The sequence below is a fragment of the Saimiri boliviensis genome, chromosome 19, assembly GCF_048565385.1.
Source record: "Saimiri boliviensis isolate mSaiBol1 chromosome 19, mSaiBol1.pri, whole genome shotgun sequence".
In the NCBI taxonomy this organism is placed as follows: Eukaryota; Metazoa; Chordata; class Mammalia; order Primates; family Cebidae; genus Saimiri; species Saimiri boliviensis.
The window spans coordinates 8,790,875-8,811,954 of record NC_133467.1 but is presented as its reverse complement, the minus strand read 5'-3'; the positions used below and the strand labels follow the sequence as shown (position 1 = coordinate 8,811,954).

Genomic DNA, 21,080 nt, shown 5'->3' with positions numbered 1-21,080 from the left:
CTTTAAGCAACACATTTAGATGAAAGGTTTACTTGAAACCTAAAACAATTTTTTAAAGATGTTTGTTTTCATTCTCTTTTCCTGTTCCTTCTACTGTTTTTTTGTTCTTCAAACAAGTGTCTATAGACATAGTAAATAGCTCAGGGGAAGAAATCTGTGGGAAAGGCTCCCTTCTCCAATGTCACCTCTTTGGTTCAGTTGCTGACCTACTGATAAATCTAATGTGCAAAATACTGAGCTGTCGTGAAATTTTTCCTAGGTTACTGAGAGGTGTTTGGGTTGTTTCTTGTTTTCCTCAGCCCACTTTGACAGTGTGAACGGACACAGTGAACTTGTTATTGAAAGAGTGTCAAAAGAGGATTCAGGTACTTATGTGTGCACCGCAGAGAACAGCGTTGGCTTTGTGAAGGCAATTGGGTTTGTTTATGTGAAAGGTAGGTAAAAGTGCTCCATTTTTAATTTATAGTGCATTCATAATGAATGGCTAAAGTTTTGCTTTTTTGTTATATAGTAATACAATATAACTTTGGTTTTTAATCCACTCAGTCCTATTTCACAGATATGCAAATTCATGAGAAAAAAAATTATGAGCATTCGACTCAAAAGTAGATAAGAAGCAAGTAAAGAGATCATTTCACACAAAGTGGAATCATCCCCTTAGAATAATGAAATTGACAAAATTATCTGGCAATTTAGCATGAAGAGTTGATTCTGGAAAATTGATGAGGTTTTAAAGTGGCTTTCTTCCCCTCTTTACTAAATTATTTTTCATAGGTCAAAACTCACAAAGAAATTATCACCACTTACTTTTCCTTTGTATCCGTCTTATATTATTTTCCAGAACCTCCAGTCTTCCAAGGTGATTATCCTTCTAACTGGATTGAACCACTTGGTGGGAATGCGATCCTGAATTGTGAGGTGAAAGGAGACCCCACCCCAACCATCCAGTGGAACAGAAAGGGAGTGGATATTGAAATTAGTCACAGAATCCGGCAACTTGGCAATGGCTCCCTGGCCATCTATGGCACTGTAGTAAGTCACACTGGAATGACTGATGCACTTTTAAACCCCCACAGCCAATGCCCCTCTATAAGTGCCAAAGATAAGAAAAATTTCTCTTACATTCCTGTTTAAATCATAAAAATCTAAATCAAAGGACTCCTTTTCAAAAACTGAAACAAGGATTGAAATAGATACTTTTAGCCTTTTCAAGTGAGTGCAAGCAGTGAGATAAGTTGGCTGCCTCGTTCCTTATCATTGACTTATTAATTAACATTTGGAGATAACCTCCTCAGATCTGTTTTAGGACAAGGAAATTGAAGAATTACAAATACAGTTACATATAAATTATTAGAGTAGATTTCACAGGAAGCTGATAACTATATTCGTCTTTTCCAACGTTCAATAATTCAGAAAATGAGTGGTGCTTTGGGTTATTATTCTAATTTGGGGGTCAGGTTACCCCAAAGTGAAATATTTTATCTAAAAATGTCTCAACTAGAATACACATGGTGAATTTGTTAAATCACATTTGGTGAGACCTCTTATGTGCTGTTATTGTTTAATTAATTGAGATAATAATTAAAATATACTATCTAATACCCAAACCGGTGGACTATTCACAGTCATTTAGTCTCCTTGATTTTACTTCAACGTTAGACATCATTTGTTGATTGGTCCTTTGATTATGAAATTATTTCTACCTTTGTCTGCCATAACACCAGTATGGCTCAGCCTTCCTCATTACCACTTTTCCCCTTTTCCTCTACTACTATTTCTGAAGTCCTTGGTACTTCTAATATCAATTACTAATACTAATTTTTTTCACCGTGTAATTTAAGATTCCTAAAAATGTAGTATCTCCAACCCTGAAACTCTTCCAAGTTCCATTTCCAGCTGTTGACTAGGAACTTCTGTTTGGATAATACATTGAAATCTCAAATTAAACATCTAAACCAGCATTCCTTTCTTATTCTCCCAATATCCTTTAATATCTGCAAATCAATTCCCCTTTATTGGCTTACTGTTTTTCTTGAGACCTGAATTCTTCTATTCACAAGACCTTCAGCGAAATCTATGCCTCTAGTTACCAAAGCTAAATTTATTTAGTTGAAATCCTGTATAAATTTACACACACACACAGACACACACACAATGTGACCCATACCCTGTGATTTATTATAGGTAAATTAGTTTTTCACTTTCTCTCCTAAATTTCAAACTCTCTAGACAGAGGTCCAACTTGAATGTACTTTTAATAATCCCCATTAGAAAAGACTCAGTTTGTTAATCTGTCCTGATTAATGCTTTTTAAGATATCTGTAAAATACCATTAGTATTTTTCTTCAATATGATAATTTCAGAAAGATGATCATGAAATAATGTAATTTTTACTTTGGTTTCTTAGTAGTGAGTTAGTATTCCTGGAGATCGATGATAGGCTATTTTGAAAAAGTTTATGCTTGGAATTTCTTTTCTTCTTTCCCCCTGCTCCTCCTCCAAATCTATTTAAGAGGTTGGACATATGTAGGTTTTCCTATTTCTATTAAAATTCCTTCTCAAAAATGAAATTTCAAATAAACAAGCATCATCGTGAAAAACGTGATTAGCCTGCTCTGTAGGCTCATATTTCTGTGAAAATGCTGCTTATTTCCATAGAACGAAGATGCTGGTGACTATACATGTGTAGCTACCAATGAAGCTGGGGTGGTGGAGCGCAGCATGAGCCTGACTCTGCAAAGTAAGCTGCTTCATGAAACTAACTAAACACTTGATTTAAGAAATATTACCTAATAAAGCGTGTTCATTTTCTTTAAATCTATAGCAAGTTCATTCGTGGTAGCTCTCAGAGTATGTCTAATTTAGTTTTCTGCTGATGATGGAGCAGTTGTCATCAAACATTAAACTGATAACCCTTGCACAGATTTTTTTTCTATTTTATCTAACATATGCAGTATAAGCTTGCAGTTGATCAGTGGTAGAGCTTTTTTATTACAACACATTCAATGGAGCGCCCCTTCTTAAAGTTCACCACAGTTATTCCAACATGCTTACAAAGATTGACATTTATGGCACTTTAAAATATTTATTAAAAATAAAGACTAATGTAAAGGAACTCAAAAGTGCTCCAGGTTAGGCCGGGCGCGGTGGCTCACGCCTATAATCCCAGCACTTTGGGAGGCCGAGACGGGTGGATCCCGAGGTCAAGAGATCAAGACCATCCTGGTCAGCATGGTGAAATCCCGTCTCTACTAAAAATACTAAAATTAGCTGGGCATGGTGGCGCATGCCTGTAGTCCCAGCTACTCGGGAGGCTGAGGCAGGAAAATTGCCTGAACCCAGGAGGCGGAGGTTGCAGTGAGCCGAGATCGCGCCACTGCACTCTAGCCTGGGTAAAAAAAGCGAAACTCTGTGTCAAAAAAAAAAAAAAAAAATGCTCCAGGTTGATGGCTGTAATCTTTCGGGAAATAACTAAACGTTCTGGGTGAGAACCTCAGGCTCATCAGGCAGCCCTTCAGTGACAATCACTGGAAAACAGAGTATTCATAATTGGAAAAACATGAAATACTCCAGTGGACAACTGGAGAGTTTATAGAAGCATTTAAGGGGCTGACCCAAAGACAATGTCATTGGGTTGAGAATTTAAGCAAGTCAAGTCATTTTGTGACTTGACTCAGTATTTAACAGAATGAATTTACATTTTCTTCCTTCACTATTAAGAGATGATCTACAGATTAGTTAAGACTAATTAGATTAGCTCTTAGCTGTTTGCGAGACTATGTAATTCTCTAAGACTCAAATAGATTATAGACATTTAATAAGCATCTAAGACAATGTTTCACTAAAGAACATGTCTATCAAATGATAACATGGGATGTCATTAGGAAAACATAGGGTTCTATGTTCAAATAAATCTGAGATAAAAATGAATTAAACAGAGTTCATGTATTTATTAAGTATATAAAGAACACTTACTGTGTGCTCAGCCCTCCTGCTTAGGCTACCAAATTTCTTTGCTGCAGAAATGTTAATAAGCTGATGTGAATTATGGCTCAACAAAAGGAGAATATGCCATATTTTCCAAATATATACTGAGTGAATGTAGGTAGGATGCTACACAATCCACTGACCCAGTTTAAGAAAAGCTATATTCGAACAGCTCATCTGCACATACTGACAATAAATTCATTTTAATAAGTGAGGCATATTAAATAATCAAAAATATAATTGGTTCAAATTAGGATTAACGTATCAGAAGTGATATTTTTAAAGTGTTTATATTTAATAATTATGTGAAGAAATTCAGTTGAAGTATGTACATGTGGAATTTTATTGTATTAATTTACAGCTTTGTATGCAATTGGGAATGTTCAATATGGTATCTAAATTAAGGCTCTGAGTTTATTTGATATGTTGGCCATTTTAATATGAGCAGACAAGCATATTTAGTCATGTTGTCACTTAGTGTTGAGGGATAAACCTGAGGTATTTATGCAGCAACAGTTTATGTAATCAGGAAACTAGGAATGAAATAAAAGCACCGCCCCTGAAATTTTCCAGAGTGAGGTTAATATAAACATCAGTTAGAAGGCATTGTGTAGGGTGATGAACACAAGTCAGAATAATGCTTTTTATGACACTTGCTGAGAGAGTCAAACCTCACGTGAAGGAATTACTTTTTCAAAAGACATGTCACTGATACCTTTGCAGAAAAAACTAACATTCCAATATCACAACAAAACAGATTTTCGTTCTGTTTTTGTCTTGCTTGTATCCTATTTATTCTAGATATACTTCTCAGTCTAAAATACGCAGCTGCCACCTTGAATTATCTGCTATTTATTACCTCTCATTGAACAATTATTCCACCTTTCAGTTCAGTCTCACTAAGACACCATTCTTACCCTATCATGCTCTTTCTCAAGAATGTATATGCTGCCCCCTTTGGTTTCTTATTTTAAGATTTAAACCAGTGTTTAAAACCCTGCATGCTGCTCCTCTTCAGGGTGAACTATTCTTTCTATTCTGTTCATTGTCTTGAAAAAGAAAAGAGCTAAATCCATCTCCACGTTGTGTCTTTCTCCCCAAGTCTTCTCCCCTCTCCTCTCTGTTCAAATAACCTTACCTATTTTTGAAAATCCAGTTCAAGTCTCTTCTCCCCAATCAAGTCTGTCATATTCTGTCATCTTTCTTGGCACTATGGACCAATATAGACATAAACATTCTGCCAGCGGCTGCATGCAGTTCCTTTTACAGTCTTTGCAAGGACTCTGCTTGAGCCACTGTCATTTACTGTCGACGCTGTTAGCATCTCCCTCCTTCCTTTCTGGTTACCAGAATACCATTTTCTCCGGACTCTCTTCCTACCTCAGTGATCGGTTCTGAGGATCATTTATGGGCTTGTCTTCTGTCCATCTCTTAAATAATGCTGTTACAGTTGTTTCTGTCTTTGACCCTCTTCTCATTTTAGACTCTCTTCTGAAGCAATCTTACTCACTGTGAAAGGCTCGCATGTCTATATTGCTCATCTCTATTCTGAGCTCTAGCTGTGAATATCCTCATGTCATCTAGACATCTCTATATGAATACCTTACAGATACCTCAAGCTCAATAGTCCTGAATGGATGCAAGTTATCATTCCCTACTCTCTATCCACAAATCCATCCTTCCTATTGTGTGCTATTGCATTGCCCAATTACAGCATATCATCCAAATCAAAATTCTGTAGTCATCAGTTCTTCCCTTTAACCCATGCCAATCCGTAACAAAGTTCTTATTAAGTTCTTAATGCTTATTAAGAAAGCATTTCTACTTTCTTAATAATTCTTGGATATGTCATCCTTTTCCAATGGCATGCTTTTGTTTGATCTATTGTTACTGTTGTTTATGCTCCCATATTAGCACACGTTAATTCTGTAGGTATGCTGTAGCACAAATCTATCTTATCAGTGGACTATGAGCTCCTTGAGACTAAAAATAATGCCTTCTCTCTCTATTTTCTCAGCACCTAGCACAATGCCTGGCAAATAGCAGGCTTTTAATAGTGTTTATTGAATACATCAATGATGACCAGTGATAAAAGAATGAGTCAATTAGCTGGGCGTGGTGGTGGGTGCCTATAATCCCAGCTTCTTGGGAGTCTGAGGCAGGAGAATCTCTTGAACCCGGGAGGCGGAGGTTGCAGTGAGCCAAGATCCCGCCTCTACACTCCAGCCTGGGTGACAGAACAAGACTCTGGCTCAAAAAAAAAAAAAAAAAAAAAAAAAGAGTTAATGATGACCCTTTACCTCAAAAACGATCAAAAGAAGAAGGTGAATATTTACCACATAAAACACTGACAAGAATAACAACAGTAACTAAGACCACTGTGTGCTTACCCTGTTCAGAAGTCCTCACATCCTCTCGTGGAGTCGGACGGGAATCCTCTGAAGTAGGCAGCATTTTTAACGGCCTGGGGCTCAGAAAGGTGGTAAGAAGCAGACACAGAATTTGAATCCAGGAAGCATGACTGCAGAAGCCATGCTGTAGGCTAATCTGCTCAGGAATTTTAAATTTTTGACATTGACTAAAGAACTATGAAAATTGTATCAATGGCAATTACAATCTGTAGTCTTAGTTGGGCAGCAAGTGTTTTTTAAACAAATCCATTTTTAAAAATTATGTTACCATATAATACATGATTAAAAAAAAAGTGTCGTAACTCCACAGAAACTGAGAAACGATGTGCTTTTTTCCATAGGTCCTCCTGTTATCACTCTTGAGCCAGTGGAAACTGTTATTAATGCCGGTGGCAAAGTCCTACTGAATTGTCAGGCAACTGGAGAGCCTCAGCCAACCATTACATGGTCCCGTCAAGGGTACTCTATTTCCGGGGATGCGCGGGTTAATGTATTGTCCAACAACTCGTTGTATATCGCTGATGCTCAGAAAGAAGACACCTCCGAATTTGAATGTGTTGCTCGAAACTTAATGGGTTCTGTCCTTGTCAGAGTGCCAGTCGTAGTCCAGGGTGAGTGTGATCAGAGGAGTACTTAGTAAACAGCACCTGGGGTGGCTCAAATCATGGAAATTATTAAACATGTTAGTCCAAGTCTCCTGTTCCTTAAGATACTTTTAGATGATGGGGAGAGGACAAAATCATTAAAATTTTCAAACTGAAGGGCCTATAGCAATACAGATTAGAGCTTTAAAATGCCAAGGTTTTAATTTAGAATCCCAAACTAAATTTTTGATTCACAGCTAAGTCAAATATGTTCTCAGAAATCAATGCGTATGTTTTGCTTTAAAGAATTACTTATGTCCAAAAGGTAAACAGTTTGTAAACTTAGCAGTCTCCAAGTCTTCCAGCAGCCATGTGCAAGTGAGTGAGGACTAGATCTGAGAAGAAACGCTAGTTAACTGGAGTTCTCTCACTCTTGGATTTTAATTTTAACTTAAAGGAAAGCTTCCATAAGCTATTTCTCCACAAGTATATATTTAGCTCTGTAACCAGTGTGTATCTTAAATGAAATCTTTACAAGTTTTTGTTTGCAAAAGCTAAGACAAAGTACCACGTTCTATTTGCAGTGCACGGTGGATTTTCACAGTGGTCTGCATGGAGAGCCTGCAGTGTTACCTGTGGAAAAGGCATCCAAAAGAGGAGTCGTCTCTGCAACCAGCCCCTTCCCGCCAATGGTGGGAAGCCCTGCCCAGGTTCAGATTTGGAAGTGCGAAACTGTCAAAATAAGCCGTGTCCAGGTACACCTCCTTATGTAACCGATAGGCATGTGTTTAGTAGACCTTCATGTCTGTTGTCCACCTATGAGTTGCCCCGGTGTTAGTATTCTAACTGAAAACGTACCCGATGGTATAATGGTTCACTCTTGTATAGTGGATGGTAGCTGGTCGGAATGGAGTCCTTGGGAAGAATGCACAAGGAGCTGTGGACGCGGCAACCAGACCAGGACCAGGACTTGCAATAATCCGTCAGCTCAGCATGGTGGGCGGCCGTGTGAAGGGAGTGCTGTAGAAATCATTATGTGCAATATTAGGTCTTGCCCAGGTAAGAACGCACCGATAATACTAGGATAAGAAAACTTTTCTATTTTAACTCCTATGAAATAATTATATTCACCTTTTCTTCTTCATCCTAAGAAGATGTTGTGGCCTCTACCCTTGAGAATATGTTCATTCACTATATTCTTAGTTCTCTTTCGTGGATAAACTTGTAAAGGTATTCATCAACATTAAGCAAAATACTTGATTTAATTGAACATGAAGAAAGTCTCCAAACTAGAGTGTATTTTTCAATCATGTAAAGAGAACATAAGTATTTACAAGGTCATAAAGTAACATCTAATCCAGCCATCCATTTCCAAGTGAGAAAAATGAACCCTGGAGAGGTTAAAGACTTGCTCAGAAACACACATCTGGTGAGGGGTAAGTACTAATCGCTGTCATTCACTAAATACGTATCATACAACAGGAACCATGCTAGATGCTTTATATTGTTAATATTGCATATTGTTACTGACTTTGTATTTTAGCACTCTTTCAGATTAAAGTGACAAATCAAACAAGTCTAAGTAGAAAACTCTTCAAGTATTATTGCATCCAAGAATTTGGACAATGCTTTTACTAGCATGTTTTCCATCTCTCATCTCTGCTTTCCTCTCTCTGTCTTTATTCTCTATTATACTCTTTCCATGTGGTGGGAAAACTGACTGCTGGCAGCCATTGGCTCACAGGGGCATTATAATCTAAGTAAGGCCTCAGAGAAAAAGAGTTTCCTTGTCTCTCAGAATTCATATCAGTCCCTCGGAAAGAACCCTGTTTGCATTTGTTTGGGTCACATGCTCACCCCTGAACTCAAATGAGTCCAGGAGAAGGGTATTTTTTTAATTGCATTTTAGGTGTTGGGGTACATGTGAAGAACATGCAAGATTGTTGCATAGGTACACACCTGGCAGTGTGGTTTGCTGCCTTCCTCCCCATCACCTATATCTGGCATTTCTCCCCATGCTATCTCTCCCCACCTCCCCACCACCCCATCCCTCCCCCATTTCCCCCCAACAGACCCCAGTGCTTGCTCATTTACTGTTGTTTTGTTCACTATTCTATTGGCTTGGTTTTTTTTTTTTTTAGGCTTTCTCTAGTTATTTCCCCCAGCCCCTAAACCAATGGAATTTAGCTATTGTTTGAGCATAATGGTGGTGGTGTCCTGGAGCAAGCCAAAGAGAGCTTGTATTTCTTCCTAATAAGAGCATGTTGCATTTGTGATGCCATATTGGTAGGTAAATATCAGCTGCAGTAGGAATATCTATACCACAACAATCAGCAGATGCTGCAAGTCAGTTTTCCTCCCCACCCTCTAGAGAGCTGGTTGCTAAACATTTCTCAGCTCACCACTGCAAAATGGGTAGCCAGCCTAAGACAGCCTTTCTCATCCAGAAGGTATGTGAAAATCTAAGGGGCAGAAGATACTTGCTTTCAGTACAATTTATTTTTAACAATGTTGAATAAAAGAGTTGTAAGAACAGTACAGATAATTTCTGTATAACACTATCAAGTGAAATTTTGTGTATTTCCTGAAACAAGGACATTCTCTTTCATGAGCATAGTACAGTAATCAAAATTGGGAAATTTGATATTGATACTACTAGTATCTGATTTCATTATCTAATCTTATTATCTAATCCATAGCCCATATTCAGGTTTGGTCAGTTGTCCCAGTAATAACCTTTATAACTCCTTTCTTCCCCATTCCAAGAACCGATCCAGGATCACACTCGCACTTATTTGTATCTTGTCTCATTTAGTTGGAACATTTTCTCAGTCTTCTGTCATGACCTTAATGTTTTCGAATGTACAGGCCAACCATTTTATAGAAGACAAATCCAAGTCTTCTATAAAATGGTTGGCTTGTACATTCAAAATGCATTTTTTTCACTTGGATTTGTCTAATATTTCCTCAAGATTACACGCAGGTTTTGCATTTTGGCAGGAACACCACAGAAATGATTTTGTGTCCTTCTCAGCGCATCATTCATAAGGAACATATGTCAGTTTGTCCCATACTGGGTGTGTTGACTTTCTTCACTTGTTAAAGGTGGGGTCTGTCATTGTACAGTGCCTAGTTTTGCTTGCACTGTTAGTAAGTATTTTGTAGGGAAACTTGGAGACTATATAAACATCTTATCAACCTTTCACACTAGTTGTAGCATCCATTTCTGATTGCTGCTTCAATCAATTATTACTATGATTTTTGCAAAATAGCTGTTTCTAACTCATCATTATCTTCCATATCTGTTACCGACTTCTACTGTAAAGAACTTTCTGATTTCTTTACTTTTTATATCAATAAGAATTCAGGTATTATGCAATGGTATGTTACTCTGGTATCATTCAGTGGTTTATCACAGTGGAACCCAACCTTTTTGGCACCAGGGACTGGTTTTGTGGAAGACAATTTTTCCACAAACTGAGGGGTGGGGGGATGGTTTCAGGATAATTCAAGCACATTATGTTTATTGTGCATTTTTATATATAAAACAATCACACAACATAAAGTAAAATCACTGGAAATCCTGAGCCTGTTTTCCTGCAACTAGAAGGTCCTTTCTGGGGTTGATGGGGGACAGTGACAGATCATCAGGCATTAGATTCTCATAAGGAGCACATAACCTAGATCCCTCACATGCACGGTTCACGATAGGATTCGTGCTCCTATGAGAATCTAATGCCACTGCTGATCTGACAAGAGGGGGAGCTTTTGTGGTAATGTGAGTGATGGGGAGTAGCTGTAAATACAGATGAAGCTTTGCTCACTTGCCAAGCGATCCATGGCCCACGGGATTGAGGATCCCCGGTTTATCATACACTGTCATTATTTATCGTGATGTTCACATTATCCTAGGATAGGTTAGTGGAGGCAGGCCCATCCGGGCTGGTTTCAGTGCTGTCTTGAGATGTCCTCATGATTCTTTGAGTACTTCCTTACTTTGGTACAAACAGTTACTTCAGACTTATTTTGTACTTTCCCCGCCCCAGTTACAAGAGTGTTTTTAAACTGCAAATATATTTTTTTTTTTGAGACGGAGTTTCGCTCTCGTTACCCAGGCTGGAGTGCAATGGTGCAATCTCGGCTCACCGCAACCTCCGCCTCCTGGGTTCAGGCGATTCTCTTGCCTCAGCCTCCCGAGTAGCTGGGATTACAGGCACGCGCCACCATGCCCAGCTGATTTTTTGTATTTTTAGTAGAGACGGGGTTTCACCATGTTGACCAGGATGGTCTCGATCTCTTGACCTTGTGATCCGCCCGCCTCGGCCTCCCAAAGTGCTGGGATTACAGGCTTGAGCCACCGCGCCCAGCCTGCAAATCTTTTTTAAGATTGATATATTCAGGGAGGGCCCGTCCTGACATTTGAGAATCATTGTCATTAAAATACATATATACTTACAAGTTAAAGAACGAGCATTTTTTCTGTCTGAAAACCGTTGAGAACTCTGAGCGAAGCTCCTAGCTTACACTTACACAGGATTTACTACATGTCCTGCACTGTGCCAAGCACCTTTCTTCTATGAACTCCTTATTGCTCACCTCAACTCTAATAAATTATCTTTTATTTGCATGTTGCAGATGATGAAACTAGGTACACAGAAGCCAAGTCACTTGTCAGGATGGCACGGCCTGTAAGGGCAGAATAGTTATTCAGGCCCAGAATGTCTGCCTGGAAACTCCGGTCCTAGCATTGTGCTCCTCTACCCTTCTGTAATTAAAACTGCAAAGTAGTGTAACAACAAATTCAGTTATAATATTTTGCATTTTTCTTCCCTACTAATCCCTCTATAGTTTTTAAAAAAATATTTTAACTTTCATTTTAGTGTTGGGGTACATGGTTTGTTATATACTCATGACTCAGGGGTTTGATGTACAGATTATTTGTCACCTGCCTACTAAGCATAGTATCCAACCATTTTTTTTCCCTAAATCTCTTCTTCCTTCCACCCTCCCACCTCAAGTAGGCTCCAGTGTTTATCGTTCTCCTCTTTCTGTCCATGTGTTCTCATTATTTATCTCCCACTTATAAGTAAGAACATGTGGTATTGGGTTTTCTATTCCTGAGTTAGTTTGCGAAGGATAATGACCTTTAGTTCCATCCCTGTTTCTGCAAAGGATGTCATTCTTTTTCATGGCTGCGTAGTATTCCACGGTGTATATGTACCACATTTTCTTTATCCAGTGTACAACTGTTGGGTGTTTTGGTTGCTTCTGTCTTTGCTATTGCAAGTAGTGCTCAGTGAACACGCACATGCATGTGTCTTTATAGTAGAACAATTTATATTGCTTTGGGCTTATACCCATAGTGGGATTACTGGGATGAATGGTAGTTCTGTTTTTAGTTCTTGTTTTTTTCTGTCTAGATAGCATGATGTTTTATGCCTTCTCCAGTTTATATTACCAGTCTTCCTTTTTTCTTGCTCCCATTCCATTTTTATAAAAGAAACACTTGAACTCCCCAACATTATATGTCTTGAAGTCCAATTCTAGTTAAGATTTTCCATATTGGTTAAAAAATAAAAATTAAAATGTCTTTAGCTGAAAACCTGTATTTATATGTAATAGAAATGACACAGATATTAAATGAACAAATGTTACCCAATTGTTAATCCTCCAATTAAAAATGCATCTATATTAAATGTCATTATATGGTAACAGGTTGGGGCTTTTGTTGGCCAACAGCCTTGAAAATAAAATACATTGAAATAATTGGAACTTCAGAGTTTTTGAAACCACACAGTCTATGTTTGAGGACTGTGAGCACCTACAGCCTGAGTATAATATGGAAGTAGTTTTGAATATCTGCCATATAATTAAAGGCTTTCCTCTTTCCTCTGAGGTTTAAGCCACTTTTTAGTGAAAATTCTTGTGGCGAAAACAGATTTGGGTGACCATGTTTTTGTCTACAAAGCACAAGGATAATTAGTCAATCAGAAATCCATTAATTACAAGAAACCGTAACATGCATTTTAAAGTATTTCTGTATTTAAAGCAGACAAATGGTATTTCATTACGTGGTTTTCAGCTTGTTCTGGAGAATATTTACACTCAGCCTTTGAGGCTCTTATTTTTTTCTCATATTTGGTTACACCAGGTGACCAGAAGACATACTTTATGAGCCCCTTATCTAGAAAGTTCCCTGAAAACAAAAAATGACCTGGTGTTCACCTGTACGTAAGGAAAGCCCTAATGTTGAATCTCAGCCCATGTACCTGGGAAAACGTAAGGTTGTTTTACTCTTGTGTCCAGTGGTGTAATGTGTTAGTTACCAAAAGGAAGGCCTTAATATCACTCCTTGGAAACTCCTGGTCAGCTTTTTATGTTGTTTAGGAAGCAGGATAGCATGTTATTCAGAGCTTTCAATTCATGAACATATGTAATGGAGAAAGTGTTTCAAAGAATTACAGCTGTGCAAATCATCACGTTGCTGAAAGATCCAAGTACATATGTAGGCATGAAGCTGAATCAGGCTTAAGGATGTGGTCTCGCTGTCTAGGGTCCAAATTATCTCTGTGGAAATATTTGTGTTGTCCATAACCACGTCTCAATCTGTTACACAGCCTTGTTCCCAAACTCCCAGTTCCTTCCACTTTTCCCAGAGCAAAGAACACAGACAAATACTTAGCTAGGGCTTAAACACTCAGACTGTGTTTATATATGGTAGTTTGAGTAAATTTAATTGTAATAAAATAGTTCCTTTGGGTGATTTTAAGCATTTATTTTGGCATCGGGTAAGCCTTCTGAATTTCCCTATAGACACAAATTCCTCTGAAAATCTAACCAGAAGGAGAAAGAACATTGTTCGTTATGTTTCCTTTGGTTCAGTTTCAGTTCTCTTAGATTACGGGCTGATTAGCTCATTATGGAGTTAATTTATTTATATAATTTTGGTTTTTAAACAAGCACAGTTCTGTGACTTGAAACTTTGTCTTTGGGGTGTTTGTAGTTCATGGAGCATGGAGTGCTTGGCAGCCTTGGGGAACGTGCAGCAAAAGTTGTGGGAAAGGTGCTCAGACAAGAGCAAGACTTTGTGATAACCCACCACCAGAGTTTGGTGGGTCCTACTGTGATGGAGCAGAAACACAGATGCAAGTTTGCAATGAAAGGCATTGTCCAAGTAAGAGAAATACTCTGTTTATACCTTTACTAAATTAACATATACCTAAGTAGCATGGCAGTAAGCATCTGTCCCATTCTAACTGTGCCCACAAGAACATCTCTGAAACTAACAATGCCCAGATGTCATGCAGTGGTTTCTAGGTAGTAAGAAGGCATGTACATTTTTCTCTTACTCCAGTTGATGGCAAGTGGGCAACTTGGGCCAGTTGGAGTGCCTGTTCTGTGTCCTGTGGAGGAGGTGCCAGACAGAGAACGAGGGAATGCTCTGACCCTGTGCCCCAGTATGGAGGAAGGAAATGCGAAGGAAGTGATGTCCAGAGTGATTTTTGCAATAGTGACCCTTGTCCAAGTGAGTGTTGGAAACAGTGAGTCAACATTATACTTTCATAACGTTTCATTATTATCTTAATGACTTAAAGTTGTAATATTCTGTTACTTGGTTCTTTGACCTTTGCTTTAGATGTCAGAATGTTGTAAGGTTGCTGTCGTGTCTGTGTAATACCATAGATGTCTTCGATTCATAGGGGCAGGAGCTGTATCCTATTTCACTTGCTCTATATAGGACTAGCTGCAGAATCTAAGAATGAGAGCACCCTTGCATGCTAATTCTTCATGATGCTTGTGATTCCTTTATGAAGGCAAGTAGGCAGCTCTCTGCCTTAATTCAGTCATCAACCTGGATTTTTAGACCCTTGCAGCAACTTGATATCTGGAAATCTGAGTGACATTGTATCCTGGATTTTACAGTCTTGGCTCATCAACAGCAGAGACCCTGTTCTCATTTATACCTCCAGCTCCTGGAATATTTTAAGACTCAATAAATGTATGTTAAAGGGAATTACACAAACACTGGAATGAATGTATAAGTTTCTGGTCAAAACCGGAGCTAAACTGTCTTCCTTGGGAAGTTGCCTATTTATAGACTCGTATGTTTTGTTTCAGGTGCTGAGCAGCGACTTTTTCATACTTTTTGGATGAATGTCATTTTAAGCACTGCTCATTCTGAGGGTTCTCTTTTCATCTCAGATGATTTTGTCTTGTAGCCCATGGTAACTGGAGTCCTTGGAGCGGCTGGGGAGTGTGCAGCCGGACATGTAATGGCGGGCAGATGCGACGATACCGCACGTGTGACAACCCTCGTCCCTCCAACGGGGGACGAGCTTGTGGGGGACCAGACTCCCAGCTCCAGAGGTGCAACACCGACATGTGTCCTGGTGAGCCTCTTGATTTCTGGCAGGAGAATGAGTAAAGCATTTCACTTAGTACTCATCGTGGCAGCCCCTTGCGTCAGTCCTTAAAATGAAAGTCGTGTAGGTAGGGGCACCCTGAGTGTAGTTTCTGAAGCCAGTCTGTTAACTGTGACCGTTCCATTCTTGTTCACAGTGGATGGGAGCTGGGGAAGCTGGCATCGTTGGAGCCAGTGCTCTGCCTCCTGTGGAGGAGGAGAAAAGACTCGGAAGCGGTTATGTGATCATCCCGTGCCGGCTAAAGGTGGCCGTCCCTGTCCCGGAGACGCTACTCAGGTGACCAGATGCAATGTACAAGCATGTCCAGGTAAGCAACTAAACCGGAACCTTGGTAACACATTTAGAGCCTTTGTGCAAATTAGAGACAGGTGCCACCAATTACAGAACAATGCCAACCCTGAGAGGAGGAATTTGGAAAAAAACAAAAAAAAACAGTGTACTTTCTTGCTCCTAATTGGTACAGCTCTGTATCAACTCAAGGCTGGGTTCTAGCCCAAGCTTTCTCCCTTTCAGGCTTCCTGGTAAAAGGATATAGCCCAAGCCTGGATAGGAAAAAGGGTGAGGCGGAGTAGGGGACAGTGGGCTGAGACTCCAGACTGAAGGTAAGGTGGGGCAGTAGCTAAAGGTCTAAAGAATGCCGTAACTGGAGGCTGTTCCTCTGAGGATGGGCATATGAAGGACGTGAGTGTGGGAAGTAAAGCAAGGATCAGTTCAGTCCGAGGAAGAAGAACGGGGGAGTTCAAGTGTCAAGTGCAGCCGGAGTCATGCGTCACATCTAGCAAGTGATGTAAAAACTGAGAAGTCTATACACCTTCTGTATAAACAGAAGATGGGCCTTAGAAATACTTTTTTGCTGGGATTCCAAGAAATGGCAGCTAATACTAAATACCTTCTCTCAGCAGGCAGGCTTCTAAAGGTTATAAGGTGACCAGCAATAACAGTTTTATATTGTTGAAGGGTCAAGATATCAATTAGACTTTCCAAAGCTTTGAAGATTCCTTAGAAATAAAATGTGAGAGAGATTTACATTTAACAATGTGCGGGCCCTAGACAAGCTAAAAGAAGCTGATGACAAGCTAAAGGAAGTTGATGGGTCTACCACCCTCAGCAACGGTTCAACATATCGACTAACACGGACTTTGAGGTTCTAACGGAGGCATGGTGCCAGCTTCGGTTGAAGCATTTTGTAGCTCAGCCTCTGGTGGTAGCCGGGCCCCCGTGGCATGAGGAAACACAAAGGGGCCGACACTTTGGGTTGCAGAGTCTGGCAGAGAATTTCAGGAATCCCACCCAGGTATTCAGAACTAGGAGTCTGTTGAGCACTGGGACTCAAGTCTCTCTGTGAGACAGAGAACCAGGGTCCAAATGTCATCAGTGACCCAGAGAGCTAAGTCAAGTAGTGGTCTTCATAGTCCCCTTTGTCCCTGCTTAGGACTAAGGATAAGAACCAGCATGGCCTACCGGTCCTGACTGACTGGCTGCGTTCCTGCACCGTCTCGCAGCGTGGTTTCTGTACTCTCTGTGCTCTCTGCTGCTTTCGCCCTCTCAGATGTGACAAGCCACTCCCCCAAAAGAGGGACACATACTTCTCCTACTGAGAAAGCCCTTCTGCCCTCCCCGGCTTAGTTAAAACTTAAACTTTCTTTAAGTCTCTTCTTTATTTTTACTTTCTTCTCAAACTTCTAAAGTAGATACCATACACATTAGTGCATTCCAACCTTCTATTTATTTGTGGGATTTAGATCGTTTGCCCTCGCCCCACAATTCAGACATAAGCTCTATGAAGGCAGGCTTCGTGTCTTTTTTCTTACCATTTTTTTCTTCAATTCATGGCAAATGAATGTCATACAGACCATGAAGGTTGCATCAACATGAAAAAATGTTTTCTCTCAGTATTAGTAATAAAAGTAGTGTAAATTAAAATGGTAAAGCATATACTTACAGATTTTTCTGAGACCGAATACAGTTGTATTTCTCTCCCATATGTAATACAAGCATACCTCAGAGATATTGTAGATTCAGTTCCAGGCCGCCTGGATATTCACTTCCAGTAGGAAATGAATATTGCAATAGAGCAAGTCACCTAAGAAGTCACATGAATGTTTTGTTTTCCGAGTGCATATAAGAGTTATGTTTACACTATTCTGTAGTACTATGAAGTATGCAATAGCATTATTTCTAAAAAAACAGTACACGTATCTTAATTTTTAAATGCTTTTTTGCTAAAAAAAAAAAAATACTAATTATCTGAGCCTTCAGCAAGTCATAATCTTTTCGCTGGCAGACGGTCTTGCCTTGGTGTTGATGGCTGCTGATTGATCAGGGTGGCCGATGCTGAAGGTTAGGGTGGCTGTGGCAATTTCTTAAAATAAGACAAGAATGCTATTTGCCACATCAATTGATTCTTCCTTTCATGAATGATTTCTCTGCAGTGGGCCATGCTGTTTAACAGCACTTTACCCACAGTAAAACTTTCAGTCAGTCCTCTCAATCCTGCCACTGCTTTATCAACTAAGTTTATGCAATATTTTAAATCCTTTGTTGTCATTTTAACAATGTTCACAGCATCTTCATCAGGAGTAGTTTCCATATCAAGAAACAATGTTCTTTGTTGATCTGTAAGAAGCAACTCCTCATCCATTCAAGTTTTGTCATAAGATTGTAGCAATTCAGTCCCATCTTTAGGATATACTTCTAATTCTCCTGCTCTTTTAACCGCTTCTGGAGTTCATTCCTCAACTGAACCCTCAAAGTTATTTGTGATGGGTGGAATCAAATTCCAATCTCCTGTTAATGTTGGTATTTTGATCTCCTTCCACAGATGTTCTTAATAGAATCTAGAATGATGAATTCTTTCCAGAAGGTTTTCTGTTTACTTTGCCCAGATCCATCAAAGGAATCACTATGGTAGCTATAGCCTTAGAAAATATTTCTTTCTGGGTTTTGTGTTTGTTTGTTTGTTTGTTTGAGACAGAGTCTCTCTTGTTGCCCAGGCTGGAGTATAGTGGCGTGATCTCGGCTCACTGCAACCTCTGGCTCCTGGGTTCAAGCAATTCTCCTGCCTCAGCCTCCCGAGTAGCTGTGATTACAAGTGCCCACCACCATGCCCAGCTAATTTTTTTTTTTTTTTTTTTTTTTTTTTTAGTAAGACAAGGTTTCATCCTGTTGGCCAGGCTGGTCTTGAACTCCTGTCCTCAAGTGATCCACTGGCCTTGGCCTCCCAAAGAGCTGGGATCATAGGCATGAGCCACGAGCACTTGGCTTATAAAATGTATTTCTTAAATAATAAGTCTTAAAAGTTAAAACTACTCCTTGATCCATGGCTGCAGAATGGATGCTGTATTAGCAGGCATGGAAGCAACATTTATGTCCTTGTACATCTCCATTAGACCTCTGCAGTGAACAGTCACATTGTCAATGGACAGTAATAGTTTGAAAGGAATCTTTCTTTTCCCCGTAGGTCCCAAAAATGGGCTTAAAATATTCAGTAAACAATGCTATAAAGAGACGTGCTGTTCCCCCAGGCTTTGTTCATTTATAGCACAGAAGCAGAATAGATTTGGCATGATTCTTATGGGCCCTAGGACTTTTGCAATGAGCTCAACTTAATGTCACCAACTTCGTAAGCCCTTCACAAGACAGTCTGCTTGTTCTTTGGAGCTTTGAAGCCAGGCACTGATTTTACCTCTCTAGCTGGCATCTTCTTCCAAGAGAAGACTGTTTCGTCTACACTGAAAATCTGTTGTTTAGTGTAGCCCCCTTTATCGATAACTTAGCTAGCTGTGGATAATTCCCTCCAGTTTCTACATCAGCATGTGCTGTTCTACCTCGCACTTTTATGTTATTTAAATGGCTTCAGTCCTTAAGCCTCTTGTCTTCTGCAGCTTCCTTATCTCCCTCAAACTTCGTGGAATTAGAGAGAGTTAGGGCCTTACTCTGGATTGGGCTTTGGCTTAAGGGAACATTGTAGCTGGTTTGACTTTTATTCAAACCACTTAGACTTTCTCCATACTAAAAACAAGGTTGTTTCACTTTCTAATCATTTGTGTGTTCACTGGAGTAGCACTTTCAATTTTCTTCAAGACTTCTTCCTTTGCATTCACAGCTTGGCTAACTCTCTGGGGCAAGCAGCCTAGCTTTTAGCCTACATCAATTTTCTACATGCCTGCCTCACTAAGCTTAGCAATTTGCATCTTTTGATTCAAAGTGAGAAACATGAGACTCTTCCTTTCACTTGAACACTCAGAGACCACTGTAGGGTTAGTAATTGGCCTAGTTTTAATACTGTGTCTTAGGGAATAGGGTGGCTCCAGGAGAGGAAGAAAGTCAGGGGAATAACTGGTGGCTGATGGAGCAGTCAGAACACACAACACACTGATTCAGTTCACCATCTCATATGGGTACAGTTCATGAAACCCCGAAACAATTACAACGGTAACATCAAAGATCACTGATCACAGAACAACATAAGAGATATAATAATAAGGAGAAAGTTCGAAATATCGCAAGAATTACCAAAATGTGACGCAAAAACACAAAGTAAGCCCGGGCTGTTGCAAAAATGGTACCAGTAGACTTTCTCATCACAGGGTCACCACAAACCTCCAATTGTAAGAACCGTAGTGTCTTCAAAGAGCAACAAAGCAAAGTATGATAAAACTATGCCTGTGCATGGTAACAGTATCTGAAACACCTAGTGATTGCTTTAAAATGCATTTAATTAAAAGACATTAAATAATGAATATTTATGAATCCGACTATCAGCTTCTTCCCAGTATGTTGCCCTCTCTTGTCAAAGCATGAAATTCATTTTGAAAAACATTCATTAATCACCTATTCTGTGCTAGTCACCAATCATTTTGCTGAATAAGGGAAAGAAGGCATTAAATTAACGTTGAGACACTTTTAAAAATGTGTAATTGCTTTGCAACCAGATTACCTTGGTATGAATTTTATAGCACTGGCAAAAGCACAGTATCTCTCAAGTTAAGCATCTTTCAATATAGTTGTACTATGAGGAACTTCATAAACCCTCACTCTAAAACCAAAACTGAACAATGTCCTTAGATAATCCACGTTTACCTTGGCAGTGACCTAGAGGCTGATTTGTTGTTGAAGCCTCTCCTTTTCCTGGATGTTCTCATGAAGGAGAAATAAATAAAAGAACATAGGGTTTGATGCCAAGGAGATCTGCATTCAGATTCTCATTCCACCACTTTCTAGCTATGTAATGATGGGAAAGTTGCTTAATTCCTCCAAATTTATTTTTCTAGTCTGCAAACTATGGCTATGTAAAGCTACCTTATAGAATTGTTGATAGGATTAAAGGAGTTAACTCATATTACGTTTACTGTCATGCATGACATGCTCAATAAACTCTCGTTGTAAATATCATTTCATCACCACCGACACACACATTCTTTATTTTTAGTGTGGGGACTGGACACTGATTGTATTCTTTGGCTTATAAAATACTAATAACACTATGGTGTGCACAGATTGGAAGGATCCTAGATTTATGGGAGATGATGGGTGTTACGTGAAAGTAGAATGTTTTAAAAGCTTATTTATTTCACTATTAAATTCAGATGTCATATGACCTTTTTGATGTTTGAGAGAAGATTTGTAGCATCTCTGAATCCTGGCCTTCTTTTCTCCCGTGTAATGTTGATGAA

The 21,080-nt window shown here is 39.3% G+C and overlaps 1 protein-coding gene across 9 annotated transcripts in view; it reads left to right on the top strand.

Moving 5' to 3' along the window:
* Positions 1 to 21,080, top strand: part of HMCN1 (hemicentin 1) — a 677,492-nt gene that overhangs the window by 622,937 nt on the left and 33,475 nt on the right. For 8 of the 9 annotated variants that reach the window (XM_074389731.1, XM_074389733.1, XM_074389732.1 and 5 more), the window contains 10 exons: positions 300 to 434; positions 842 to 1,032; positions 2,659 to 2,740; positions 6,740 to 7,009; positions 7,567 to 7,737; positions 7,871 to 8,041; positions 13,986 to 14,156; positions 14,337 to 14,507; positions 15,202 to 15,372; positions 15,542 to 15,712. In XM_074389731.1, the coding sequence (XP_074245832.1) occupies positions 300 to 434; positions 842 to 1,032; positions 2,659 to 2,740; positions 6,740 to 7,009; positions 7,567 to 7,737; positions 7,871 to 8,041; positions 13,986 to 14,156; positions 14,337 to 14,507; positions 15,202 to 15,372; positions 15,542 to 15,712 (1,704 nt within the window). Of the gene's footprint in view, positions 1 to 299; positions 435 to 841; positions 1,033 to 2,658; positions 2,741 to 6,739; positions 7,010 to 7,566; positions 7,738 to 7,870; positions 8,042 to 13,985; positions 14,157 to 14,336; positions 14,524 to 15,201; positions 15,373 to 15,541; positions 15,713 to 21,080 lie in introns of those variants that run through there. The other variant, XM_074389735.1, reaches the window with a different exon arrangement.